The sequence below is a fragment of the Cryptomeria japonica genome, chromosome 5 (genome assembly GCF_030272615.1).
Source record: "Cryptomeria japonica chromosome 5, Sugi_1.0, whole genome shotgun sequence".
Classification (NCBI taxonomy): Eukaryota; Viridiplantae; Streptophyta; class Pinopsida; order Cupressales; family Cupressaceae; genus Cryptomeria; species Cryptomeria japonica.
This window is the reverse complement of record NC_081409.1, coordinates 286,986,067-287,000,706: the sequence shown is the minus strand read 5'-3', so window position 1 is coordinate 287,000,706 and position 14,640 is coordinate 286,986,067. Positions and strand designations below refer to the sequence as shown.

At 30.1% G+C, this 14,640-nt stretch overlaps 1 protein-coding gene across 1 annotated transcript; it reads left to right on the top strand.

The window, feature by feature from the left end:
* The first annotated feature begins 260 nt into the window (after positions 1 to 260).
* On the top strand, positions 261 to 1,567 carry LOC131043956 (putative UPF0481 protein At3g02645). Its single transcript, XM_057977217.2, has one exon. The coding sequence runs from the start codon at positions 648 to 650 to the stop codon at positions 1,428 to 1,430; it is 783 nt and encodes a 260-aa protein (XP_057833200.2). The 5' UTR covers positions 261 to 647; the 3' UTR covers positions 1,431 to 1,567.
* The last annotated feature ends 13,073 nt before the right edge of the window (positions 1,568 to 14,640 follow it).

Here is a 14,640-nt window from a genome sequence, read left to right as displayed (position 1 = left end):
CACTGCTTTAAACTAGACGAGAGTTTCAAAAATCTTTTGTCGGTACTGGTGGGAGTGGGGTTTTAACAGAAAAGATAAAGCATTGTGTGTACTAGGTAAAGCTGAAAAAAAAATATGGAGTGTTGTGGATAGTGGTGAAAAAACTAGGTTTGAAACAGTACACTTTGGCGAAAAAATCTGTGGTATGCGCCAAAATGATAAATGCACATGACCTGTAGCTCATAATGAAAAATTTTATTTGATACCATGCAAGGAGCATGGGATCAAGCTTCAACTACAGCCACTCACCCAATTCGTTTGTGTTCGATCAGGATAAGATTGATATACCAGCACTCTCTTCCATAATTTCCCCTTAAACCCTTCTATTTATGTGTCATGTTCATCAAATGTTGCAATTCATTTCAGTATTCTGTGATTCCCCTCCCCAAGTTAGAGATTCGGAATAATGATCGATCAAGATGAATGGATTCTTCAAATCAGAGATGGTCTTTGCGAAGACAATGAATTGGTAGAAGAAGAGAGCGAATTGCGCATATGCGTGTTCAACGTCCCAAAGGAATTGCTGGTAGTGAAGACAGAAGCATATATACATTCCACAGTCTGTTTCTATCGGGCCATATCACCACTGGAAACCTGAGCTGTACGAGATGGAGAGGTACAAAGTGGGCGCCGCGCGAAGATACCAGAAAAGAATCGCCGCTCAAAAATTTGAAGTCGTAGTGGAATTGTTGCGGAAGTACGAGTGGCAAATCCGAAGCTGTTATCACAAATACCTGGACTTCAATGAGGAAGCCCTGGCTTTGCTAATGGCGTTGGACGCCGCCTTTGTTCTCGAGTGCTTGCGATTCTATGCAAAGCAGGCGGACAAAACAAGCCAGGAAGTGTCCTCGGAAGTAAAGCAGCTGGGAAACGTTCTCGATCCTTCTGGAAGAAGCGCGGCTCACAATGCTATTATGAAAGATCTAATGATGCTCGAGAATCAGATACCTTTGTTTGTCTTACGAAAGCTTTTGGAAATGCAGCTGCTTTCTGAGGCAGGGGCGGAGGAGAGGCTCTGCAATATGGTGACACTTGCGTGCAAAGAATTGTCGCCTTTCATGTTCAAAATGCCGGAGACTTCAAAGCTCCAGATAAAAGATCGGGGACACATACTAGAAGTGCTCTATTACTTGCTTGTCCCCGTGCCCCCCAAAGTTGATTCTTTTCGCAGTGCCGTTGAAATGGAAGAGCAGCCGCTGCCGGATATGACTAATTTCCAGAAAGCTTTTAATTTGCTATGGAAGGCGCTCTCTGCACTCAATGTCCGCCCCATTCAACGGATATTTCAGGCAAGGAAGCAATTTTTGAGTATTTATTTTCAACATTTCCCTTATTTTCTTAAAGAATCAAGTACTCTGTGGCTGCTCTTCAATGTTTCCTGTTCCTGTTAATTTTAGAAGAAAATTAGTTATCTCCAGACGCGCTTTTAAGCATAAAAGACTGGAAGCGGCTAATTTGTACATAAAAATGTTGTCCGCACAAAAAAATTTGTTTCACAATGCTCTTAAAATTGGAAAAATTGGTTGTATTATGTAAAAAAAAAATATATATTTTATAAGTGTGTTATTTTGTGTGGAGATTAGTGCTGGGTGTTTCTTTGTTAGAAACAATAAAAACTAGTATACCTATTCTAATTGAATTATAACTATTTTAAAATATTAAGCTTAAGTGAAAAAATTTAGACAGTTTATTAATTAAAGTAAATTTGATGTGAGTACTTTGTAAATGAAAAGATTGGTAGTGTTTTCTAAAAATGGTAATTGTATTGAATAATTCATCCAACATGAGAATAGATTTTGGAAAGACAAATACTCTAAACCTTAGATTAGATAAGCTTGATAATGATACTATTATTATCACTATTAGTATATTATTATTATACTAACATAATATTAATAAACACTCTGTCATTAATAACTTAATAAGGGTTAAGGTTGAATTTGGTTTAAGTCTAGGGTCAGTGTTCACTTTGGTATATTGTTAGGGTTAGGGTTCAATTTTATTTAGTGTTCGGGTTAGGTTTAGGGTACAAGCTAGGCTTAGGATTAAGGTTCAATTAGGTTCATGTTTATGCTTAGGATTCAATTTGTTTAGTGTTAGGGTTAGAATTAAGATTAAAGGGTTTAATTTAGTGATATTTTCAATACACAACAATATAATAGCAATATATTTGGTTTAGGGTTAGACTTCTCCTTTTTTTAGGGTTAGGATTAGGAATTCAACTTGATTTAAGGTAAGGATTTATTTTGGTTTAATATTAGGGTTATAGTTCAAAGTAGTTTGATGTTCAATTAAATTTTGGCTTTAGGTTTAATTTGGTTTAAAATTAGAACTACAATTCAATTTGGCTAGCTTTTGGTTTAGGGCATAATTTGGCTTAGGGTAAGGGTTAGGGTAGCATCTAGTTTAATATTCAATTAGGATTAGTCTTAGGGTTCAATTAGGTTTATAATTAGCATTCAATTTGATTTATGGTTAGGGTTTATTTATTTCAGCGTTAGGGGTAGATTTCAATTTGGTTTAGGTTTGAATTAGCTTTAAGGTTAGGGTTCAATTTTCCTTAGAGTTAGGGTTATGACTCGATTTGGTTTAGGATTCAATTAGTTTTTGACTATTGGGGTTCACTTAGGTTTACTATTAGCATTCATTTTGGTTTACCATTAGGGTTCAATTTGGTTTATCATTAGGTTTTGTTTTTTTAATTTTAGTGTTTGGGATATAGTTCAATTTGGTTTAGGATTAGGGTTCAATTTTGTTTGGAGTTGGAGTTATGGTTTGATTTGGTTTAGAGTTCAATTAGTATGGTTTACCATTAGGGTTCAATTTGGTTTATCATTAGGTTTTGTTTTTTTAATTTTAGTGTTTGGGATATAGTTCAATTTGGTTTAGGATTAGGGTTCAATTTTGTTTGGAGTTGGAGTTATGGTTTGATTTGGTTTAGAGTTCAATTAGTATTATAGTTAAAATTAAATTTGGCTGACTATTGGGGTTTCATTTGGTGTACGGTTAGGGTTTATTTTATTTTAGTGTTAGGGGTGGCGGCCAATTTGACTTAGGGTTTAGAGGTATGATTTAATTTGGTTTAGTTTTAGGGTTAAATATGATTAAAAAATAGGATTTATTTTCATTTAGTGTTACCGTTAGAGTTCAATTTTGTTTAATGTTAATTTTGGTTTAATTTGGCTTAAAGTTTGAGTTAGGGTTTGATTCAATTTAGGGTTAGGGTTACAATTCAATTTGGTTTGGTGTTTGGGTTTGATTTGGTTTAGTGTTATAGTTAGGTCGTGGTTTAGGATTTTAATTCAATTTGATTTATTATTAGGGTTTAATTTGGTTTAATGTTGTGCTTAGGGTTCAAGTTGGTTTAGGTTTAAGGTCCAATTTGGTTTAAGGGTTTATTTTGGTTTAATATTAAATTAGGTTAAATTATGTTAAATTATATTTAGTGTTAGGGTTAAATATGTTTAATTTAGTTTAATGTTCAATTAGATTTAGGGTTTAGGTTTAATTGGATTTATAATTAGGGTTAGTGTTAGGGTTTAATATAGCAATTTACATACAATATTTTTTTTTAATTATTTTTTTCACATTTAATTATAAAAACTATTTGTGTTGTACAATCGTGCAAATTTTTATAATTAATAAATTTTTATTTTTAACATATTTAATTGAACTTTATAAAATAATTTTAAAGAGAGGATACTAAAAAATTAGAAATAGTAAAAGCTAAATCTATTTAGACTTTTAAATTCAATTTCAAGCAATTCCATTTTAAAAAATTCAAAGCAAGCACTTTAAAGATTAAAAATAATAAAAGCAAGAAATATTAAAATGAATTCTCTCAATAAAAATATTGATGTGCATATCCACAATTTAAGATAACAATTTATTTGTAATATTTATTTTTAATTAATTTTCACATTTAATTACATAAATTATTTGTGTTGTACAATCATATAAATATTTATAATTAATTAATTTTTCTTTTTAATTAATTAAAGTGCGCAAGCATAGAATGAGGTTTTGAAAAAATCCCTGATATGGCATGATTCGCTATTGCTCCTTTGCTATGATGGCTAACTCCTTTGCTACAATGTGTAATTCTATTATTTGCTAAAAGTGAATTTGTTTCTAAAGTGAATTTGTTTCTTATGAAATATTGAATGTAATGTATGAATGTAAGAATGAATGTTAAATTGATGTGTAATTCTACTATTTTCTAAAAGTGAATTTGTTTCTTACAAAATATTGAATGTAATGTATGAATATAAGAATGAATGTTATATTGAGATTACAGATGCGGTCAAGTTAAAGACAAATGTAAGATATACATAGATGCAGTCGAGTTAAAGACAAATGTAAGATATACATAGAAACTTACCTTTATATACTACATCTTTGTTTCTATGGTTGACTGCTCTACTACAATGTGTAATTATGTAATTTTGTTAAAGTGAATTTCCTTTCTACAAAATATCAATGTAATGTATGAATGCAATGAATGAATTTTATATGGGGAATTGAAGATATATTATATTTAGAAAGTTATAACTTCAAAAATAATTCATTTATTTTTTTTTTAATTTATTAAATATATAAATTGCAAATTTTTATACAAAGTTGCAACTATAATTTTCAAAGATGGAAACATTCGTAAATTGAAAATAAAAAGATGCAAACATGTAACTATTATTCTTAGACGTGGAAACATTTGTAAATTGAAAATAAAAAGTTGCAACTATTAAATTCATTCATTTATTTTTACTAGCATACCTATATTTTATAAATAGAATTCATATAGAGGATTGTGAGAGATATTATTAAAAAGAAAAAAAGAAACAACATTCTTAAATATAAACAAATGACAAGATTTATTATTTAAAATAATTAAAACAAATATAAAATCCATATTGCATTGACATTGCAGCCTTATTTACAAGATAGATATAAATACAAGAAATTAAATGTAATAAAATGTACAACTTAGCAATAGAATTAGAATAAAACATGTCTTTCAAATGAATAATTAATCAAACTTAATCTATTAGTCACTATCCTCTATGCTCTTTCCTTATCACTATTTTGATTGTATTATATATTTTATTATGATAATCAATCAATCTTAATTCATGATTCAATCATATCATATAAAAAACTAAATAGTCTATTAGTTTCATTTATAACATGGTTGTATTTTTTATTTAACATTACTTGATTGGATCTAACAATGACTCTAAAAATTCATCGAACATGGCATTAGATTTTGAAAAGTCAAATACTCTAAACCTTAGAATAGATAAACTTGATGATGATGGCTTTAAGACTTAGCATTATAGTTCAATTTAATGTTCAATTAGGTTTAAGGTTAGTGTTTAATTTGTGTTAAGGTTTTATAAGTGTAAGTGTGCAATTTAGGTTTAGGTTTAGAGCTAGGCTTTAATTTGGTTTAGTATTAGGGTTCAATTTTCTTTGGTATTAGGATTAAGGTTTAATTTGGTTTAAGATTTTTTATGGATTTGCTGGAAATAGTTTTGACTATTTATGTTTACTTAAGTTTTAACTTAGGCAACAACATTTATTAGGTAGATGGATAATTGTAGAGTTATATTTGGACTCTAACTCTTATAGATGGAGACACTTGTCCAAATCTTGTGTACTCTTATCAGCTACTCTTGCTTATTTAAGCAAGGCTCCTTGTACATTTGTACTCACCTCATTTCATGTGTTGAATCTCTCTTAGTTGTGGAGGATGTTTTGCGGATTGTCTCATGGGTTGGGTGGAGACACCTACATGGTATTAGAGCCTCCCATTCTACAACTCCTTCCTATTTAGATAGTCTTAGTCATTTTTAAGTTTTGATTTCCTAAATTGTCTTGATTAATCCGTTTATTGGAGGAATTCAATTTTTAAAATGCCTCATACTTGGATCAACCTTGGCATGTTTGATTGTGGTCAAATGATTTCATTCACTAGTGGCTTGTCTTTATTTGGTGATTAAATTTCCCTGTCCTCAATTTTTAACCATGTGCCTTTGTTGTAGTAGATCACATGTTTCTAATCGGTGTTGGTTCTTTCTTTTTAGAGTGATAGATGATAATTTATAAGTGAAAGAATGCTGACTAGTTTTATTGTGGTGACTATTGGTGTGCATCAATCTCTTGTTTAAGCATGTGGGATCTGTGTCAATCTCCTGTCATTGTTTTTTTTAGCTTGAATGATATACTTGGGATTAGATTGACAATTTGTCTAGTTGAGGCCTTTATTTGCATCATTTATTTCTGAGATGTCATATTTACCACCACTAGAGTATTTCACTTGATCATGGATCTACACTTTCTTGTGAGGAAGCTTGCTTGACTTATGAGATTTGTTGTGACTACTTGTTGAAGTTATTTTTTCCCATGTATGGTCGTGTAACTACATCAGCCTTCATTGCCTTTTGGGATGCTATTCTCATATGGGTTTATGTTGTTGTGTGGTAATCCTGTTATTTCATAGGTTCAGGGCCTTCTCCCTACTTATATAATCAAAAACTACATCAGCCTTCATTTGGTTCAGTCCTCAAATTTATTGGTTGGCCTTCATATTTATCATGTGATTTTATGTTTGCAAGATTGGCTACATCAGGCCCATATCAGTCATTTTGTTATCGCATCAAAAGTTGTAGTTACATCCTGTTGGTCCCCAAACTGCCTCCAAACGCTCTCTGATAACTAAACCTCAATAATCCTTTATCTCATAATGGTCTTTCCTATCAAGCACCTCTCATGTCTGCAGTATGGAAGATGATCATCATCATTCGGCCAACCCTTGCAATCCCTATATGGTCTCCATTTGAAATCCCTCAAGGATTCTAACTGATGTTTGCTACCTTCCCCTTCCTTCTAGAGCTCCAATTCTTCCAAACAAGAGAGTGGAAATGAGCTCTTTTCACCCTCCCACCCCTTTTATACCCCTCTTATCTACCTAGATGGACATGCACACACTCCCTTTTGCACTAGTCAAGGTTGTTTTCACCTTTCTAAGGTTGTATATTTTATGTCTTAACTCTGATTTCACTTCCATTCACGATTATAGAATCCTGGCATCATTGTCAGCAAATTGACCACTTTTCCAGATTTTTTATCAATTTCTCGAGGGGGCATCCTTATACCCTGTCATGCTTGGGGCATGTTTAATGTGATTTTTCATGCATATCTTCTTTGAAACAATGTTCTAAATCAAATTGTCTCAAAGAGGGGGAAAATGTAGACACTAAAAACTAGTAAACACATGTGTTCTTCATTTTCAACCAAATTATGTGTATAGTTTTTATTATTCACATGAACCTGTCGCTTTCTCTTTCCCATTTTGAGTCTATGATTTTATTTTTTCCTTAAATGCATCCCCTTTGCATCAGTTTGTTCCCTTCTCAATCCGGTGATGTCGATTTTGTCCTAAACCCTTCCCCAATCAAGTTATTTTGCTTCCTTCTTGCTCCTATCACTTCCTTCTTCCCATTTTCTATTTCGTTGGCATCATTTTCTCCCAATTCCTATTTTATGGCATCAATTTGACCTCTTTTCCTACCTCATGGTGTCACATTCATCCCTTTTTTGTCTATTGATCTGCTTTGCCGGCTTACCCGCTTTTACTCGATTTTACCTGCTTTGACCTAATTTTCCCATTTTCACTCAACTTCCCAGTTTTTGTCCAAACCTTTCCAGTTCTTCCCAATTTCACCAATTTTGACAAAAACTGACTTTATTTGACCTAATTAAGGTCTTTGGATGTCAGTTTGACTAATTTGCCATTTTAGGTTTAATTAATTAAGCCTCTTTTTACTAATTGTTCTTCTTAATCTTTTAATATTTTATCATTTAATCGTCTCCTTTTAATATTAATTAGATAATTTATATTATTTAATTAATTTTGAATTCTACATTTAAATTAAATGATTTCAATTATTTAATTAAATATTCAATTTCTATCTCCCATAATTGAATAATTTATTAAATTATTTAATTATTTAATTGTTTCATAATTAAATAAATATCTTTATTTATTTAATTATTTGTCCTAATTATCCTCCTAATTTTTGAAAATGACAACAATATCTTAGATATTTTATGGGACTTTTCCTAATATCCTCTTTGATTTTTGAAAATCCTTCATTTTGGAAATATCTCATTATGTCTTAATTTTAAATTTGAAAATGAGGTATGCATCCTCAAAAATCTTCCCTTTCCCTACTTTTTCCTCATCACCTTCATCCTTCCTTGAATGACAGCTTTGTCGTGCATTCAATTAGGTTCATCCATCTGATCAAAAAACTTTTTGATCATGTCCTTCTGTCGAGTCTTCGGGTTTTTGTAAATTGGGACTTATTTTTCAATTAATTCATCTATTTTTAGCATTTTCAATTTGTCAAATTATTTAATCATGTATTTTTTAAGTATTATCATTTTGTCCAATCATCTAATAATCTAGTTTTCATGCATTATTATTTTGAACTCATTTCATCTTAGAATCACATTTTTTAATATCCCTTGATATCATATTTTCTTTCATTCATACTTGCACCTGCAAAATGTGAGCGACATCAAATTAGAGGGGAAATAAATAATAGTGGAACCACATTGAAGGAATGGTGATATTTGCATTTAGCTTTCATGTTTCATTTCAATGTCTCTATTGGTAGGATTATGATAGATTAGCATAGTTGTTTCAAAAGTTTGCAATTTTCTTTGATTATTTTATAGTTTGATTTCTCTCATCTAACCTCTGAATCTTTTCCCGATCTACACCAATGACTATAATTTTATTACATATTGAGTTTATTACATTAACTTTTTTTTTTACTGAACATAGGTTTTTCACCAAGCATCAACTTCTTTGTCCAATGCATTTGGAAAAGTAGAAAACTAATTAATAAAAATTCTGAAAAAAATATCTATGCTCTAGGTATTGATGTCCTCTTTCCAATCAAAAAATAATAATTGAATTTCAATATATACAGAACAAGTTATGAGTTCAAACATACACCTATGTCTCAAATATAATTAGTTTTACTTCAAAACTTAATAAAATAAAAAATATTCAACATATCATTTTGAAACCATCTACATGCCTTTAGGCATTGATGTTACAAACCTAAATTCAAAAGAATAAATTTGTTATCCTTTGTAGAAAAATAGTTATGCATTACGGAATGCACATCAATCTTTAAAAAACAAAATTGTTGTTAAAAACTAGTTATCGAAGCAAATGAAAAAATGAATACAAATTGATTCAAAAAAAATTGAAAAAAATATATGCAAAATTTATAGACAAACTGTCACAAATCACTATTTTAAATCATCTTCAAATTCCTAACAGTTTAGTAGTTATAGGTGTCAGAAAGTGAAAGTTTTTTTCAAAATGTTTATTTAAGTGTCAAAATTGGCCAAAAAGTGTAACCCATTGTTGTGGGATCACCCATGATAATGCTAAAAGTATGTACCACACTAAATAGTGAAAACAAGAAATAATATATAATATACAAATTTCTCATTAAAAGCATATTTGTTAATGTAGATCTAACCTGTACATCCTTATTAATGAGGTACAACTTGATCCAACTTCATAGAACCTTACTACATTGCTTCCAAGACAATGTCATAATTAATGTACTGTATATATAATAATAACAATGCACCTATCACTTTTTTACATAACTTAGAATTGATGTCAATTTCATGACACCTTGCTCAAAATAGTGATTAACTTGTAAGATGAGTTAATAAATGAAACTATTTATAACTGATGTATTATCCTTTTTTTATTACTATAACCATTTCACTCAAGTGTACTATCACTTTGGATGTTGATACAAGAAATTACTGCAACATGATTCTTGATGTTAGCAACCTTAATAATATTATTAAATCTATTTATAGATTTTCCCTTTAGACAAATGTCACTATAATCTACAAAGTTTCCCTTAAGAAATAACATTAATATTTATGTTTAAATATTAAATATTAGCTACAACTTGATATCATGAGATAGAATTGTAAAGTGCATTAAATAAGCCATTAATGTGGCTTTGGCTAAAACAATCTAAAGCATAAAATTCTAAAAAGGTAAAACCCACTCTTAACCTATAGTCTAATTAGCTTTATTTCTTGCATTGTAGAGCTCTACTTAACTTTCTTCTATAACTTCAATGAAATGGTAGGCTAGGATATTATGGGAGAGACATGGGGAATTTGAATACAATGGGTTGTTTCTAAAACCTATTCAATGACTCTCTCATATTCATCATTTACAATTTGCTCAATTATTATTTATGACTCCTTGGCAATCATCTCTACCAATCAATCCATATTGGTATCCTCATTTCCAATCACTTATTCCTATTCAGTTGCCTTCATCTCCACTTCATGTTTTGCCACATCTTTTATCTCAATTTCTTTTATTTCTTCTTCCTTTTCAGCCTCATATTACAAAAATGAAGACATAAAATTGTAGATCAAATTGTATAAAGATTGAGACAACACATAGATTCAATGATTTCGTACATACAAAATGCAAGAATTAATAGAAATCTGCATATTGCAACCCAAATGCTCAAAAAAAATTGGACATAAATTCCAAGTTTTAGCTCCTATTCATTGCCTCTTCACTGTATTATCACTACTCAAAATCTACTATATTTATGTAATGTCTCATGTGAATGAATGCCCTATGAAAGTCATGTTCATTATTCAATCTCTTTTATAGAGATATCAATTGCCATCTTTTGCCATGCCATTGGCTATTTCAGCTCCATGGAAACTTCTATCAATTCCCTTTCTAGCATGCAATAATTTGTCCTCCTTTATTTTGTCCCCATGCATCAATAACAATTTGAAGTCTTTCCTCTTTTATATCAGCTTTCATAGTTGTAACAAGAAAATTGTGCATGGATTTTAATTGTTTTGGTTTTCAACTACAGTTTATCGGCCTCGTCATGTGAACCCAATTCACATGATTTTCTAATTAGCTTTCGGCTTAATTTCATCTCATGGAAAATATAAGTCCTCAATTGATTTGTTTTAAATCGATTTATTCTTAAAAACATATCGATATAAATAGTTTACTATAATTTGATTTTCAATTTATAAACATAACATTCGATAATAATATTTTTAACATTATAATATGATTTGATTATATGTATAAACAAACTCAAACATTATAAACTCTCAATGATTTCTAAAATCATAAAAATAAAAATGACACCAAATTTTTTATACAAATCCCAATATCTAAACTACCTTAAAATTAAAAAAAAAACTTTTTTTCAACTAAAACACTCCACTCATTTTTAGAAACATGCGCATGTGAATTAAAAGTATTCCTTATCTTATTCAAATCCACTTTTAACTCTTTCAAATCAAGCAACTCTCGCTTATGCACTTTATAAATTAATATTAAAAAATTGAGATATTTTTTTCCTCAACTAGCACTAGCAGACCAATCTATTTATTACTGTTCATACGCTTTCAGATTCAAACTCGTTTAATAAAATTCAGGCGACTTCCATATTAGCATGTGCATTTACAGAGTATAAAAATCTGCCGCACAATTAAATTCAAACATTCCGGAAAACACTAAATCAATGGACGCGAGTGCCACTTGTAATAAAACAGACAATTTTATTTTTGGGCGGTGCAAAAGGCAGATGGATGGAGACAAAAACATTCATTCCCATTTTGAATATTTATTAACACTAAGTCAACAGCAAAAGCCAAAAAATAATGAGTCTTTTTAAGATGAAATTAAGCGTGGCATGGTCGCATTCGATGTTGATGTTACTTTAAAATTCTTTCAAATAACTCAAATGATTCCATTTCTAAAGAGATCTGATCTTTTCATTTTGGACCTAAAAGTTTATTAGGTTAAGTTCAAGCTTCTTAAATGGGAGGTCTTAAATTCAAATCTCAAAGCATTCAGTTTTAAGCAAAAAAGAATATTATAATTTTTGAGTTAAGTTTGTGAGTTTTTGCATCAGCATTTCGGATCACACATCATCAGGATGGGAGAGTGCATAAAGAGGAGATGTTGGATTTGATTGTGTGAGAATTTTTGCATCAACATTTCGGATCCCACTCTGTGATTCATCATCGATGTTTTCTCTTCCTTATGCACTCTCCTACTCTAATGATGGACTGCAGAGTGGGATCTAAAACATTGATGCAAAAACTCTCACACAATCGAATCCAAAAATTGAGAACTATGAACAAAATGGATTGTGGAAATCTGATGTCATTAATTAAGTTTAATGGTTTATAATTTATGAGAAAGTTGTTAAGGAAGTTTTTTTAAACATTGTATTTATATTACTATAAACCGAAATATTGTGATTTCTTAAAAGGTTGTCCATCTTAATATTTCTTGAATTTAAATATTTATTTTTTAAGATAAAAGTTTAAGATAATAGATATTGGAATTTTTACCTTTTAAGAAAGAGATGTGTTTACATTATTGTCATGTTAAAATTTACATTTCATGCTAATTTTCTTTTAATTTTGATTTCATTTTGATGGAATATTTTAATACTATTAATAGCTCATTTTTGTGTTAAGAGTAGTTCATGATTTAATATTTATATTTACCTATCTTGTATAAATTTACACTTATTTTTTATATATTTGTATTTATTTCAATTGTATTTTGTTGTTATTTGTTCTTTATTCTTGTGTCCTATACTTCTTAATTAAATCAAAATTGGTTGTGTGAATCATAATTGTCTTTAGACTAACTTTAATTGGCTAAAAATCTATCTTGAGTGTTTGGATATTGACCCCAATATTCAAATGTTCAAATTTAGATCCTAAAATTCCCTTGTTTTCCTTTTAAACACTATGACTTGACATGGTAAACACTTATGTGACTTATTACCATGTCTTAGTAATTCAATGTGCACTTAGTTCACATGTTTTAAGAAGGAGAAAATCCTTCTAGAAATATATATTTAGATTTGGAATTTAAAAATACATCTATATACAAATCACATAGATAATCAACATGCTTGAGAACATTTTCTTTGATCATTTTCTCAAAAATTGTATATCCAATTTGAACAAGGATTTGACCTGGACGAACTTGACCCCAACAATGTGATCTAAAATCATCCTTGAGATGTTTATAAACACTACAATAAATCTTGACATTGAGAAGACAAAGATAAAGAATTCTCTTGTACCATTTTTGTTAAATCATTCTCAAGGATTGTGATACATTTCCACATATTAAGTCATTCAAAAAGAACTCATAATTAAACTCACATTAAACTTGTTATTGATAGAATCTTTCTTAAAAGATTCATATCTTTTATGTCAATGTTAGTTTTCTTATTTATACTCTAGTATGCATGCACTTTTTTTTTGCATGCACATCAAAGTGGAGACAAAATTTAGAAGAGAAAATATATACCCTTCCTATTTTCTTCTTCCATTTTACATTACTTTTTTCATTGATTTTTTAAAATAGTTTCTAGAACTTTTCTATCATAACCAAAAAACCCAAGAGCTATAATCCAATATTCTATCATATCTTGTCTCTTTGTTCAGAATTCGCTTGACTCAATTTCTATCAACTTTCCTATCTTAAAATTTACATTATAATTATAATTCTTTCCCTTAAACATAATTCTACACACTAAGCAACATGTTAAGTCTAGAAATTGTCAGTCAATTCTGAATATTCAACACTTTTAAGCCTAAAAGTGTAAGCTTAATGTATGTGATTTAAGTCATTAAGATGTGATCTTATCACCTTTTCCCAAATATCAAATCACCTACATCCTATTACTAACAATTTAAAACATAAATGTTCCTTATGAATGTGCATTTCACAAATTTGAAATATGTGGTGAAGACTTATATATTTGAAAGAATCATCGTAGATTATTTCATAAATTTAATTGAAAACTATAAGACAATAAATTTGTGCATGTGCCTCCAACTATTTGTACCCTCATCATATTTGACCTATTTTTCTAGATGAACATTATATTTTTGCGCGTTGCCAACTACTTGCACCTTCATCATATTTGACCTATTCGTGTAGATAAGCATTAGTCTGTACTTCTATAATAGTCGTTACTTTCATTATTAACTTCCTCAGAGATTTCTAGCAATGCTGCTCTACATGTTCTCTAATAGGCTCTTGGAATTGGTCTGCATCGAATTTTATATTGAGTTTGGCGTAAGCGTGACACAAAACAGGAGACTTCGAGACAAATTTCCATGAAATTGTGCTTAAATTCAGCATATGGTCTAAATAAACATGATGTTCTTGAGTACTGTAAGAGGCGTGAATGATTAAAATTGAGACCTAACCTTGCAGTTTGAAGGCGACACTCAGACACCACTCCCGTGAGTTGGCATCTCCTCCTCAAATCCTTTCAGTGTCAACGCAATCGTGTTTATTTTTAAGTGAGAGACCAATTAAAAATAAAATATCTTCAGACAGATAGCGTATACAACTGTTATTTCCTATCAAATGAATTACTTTATGCTGGATCTGTATATGTTTTCTGTTAGATAATTTACATCCACGCGGCTTCATATGCCAACGAAAGTGATCTGAGT

Bases quoted from the DNA above. Each gene is read 5' to 3' on its own strand.
- LOC131043956 (XM_057977217.2), top strand. From the start codon at position 648: ATGGAGAGGTACAAAGTGGGCGCCGCGCGAAGATACCAGAAAAGAATC.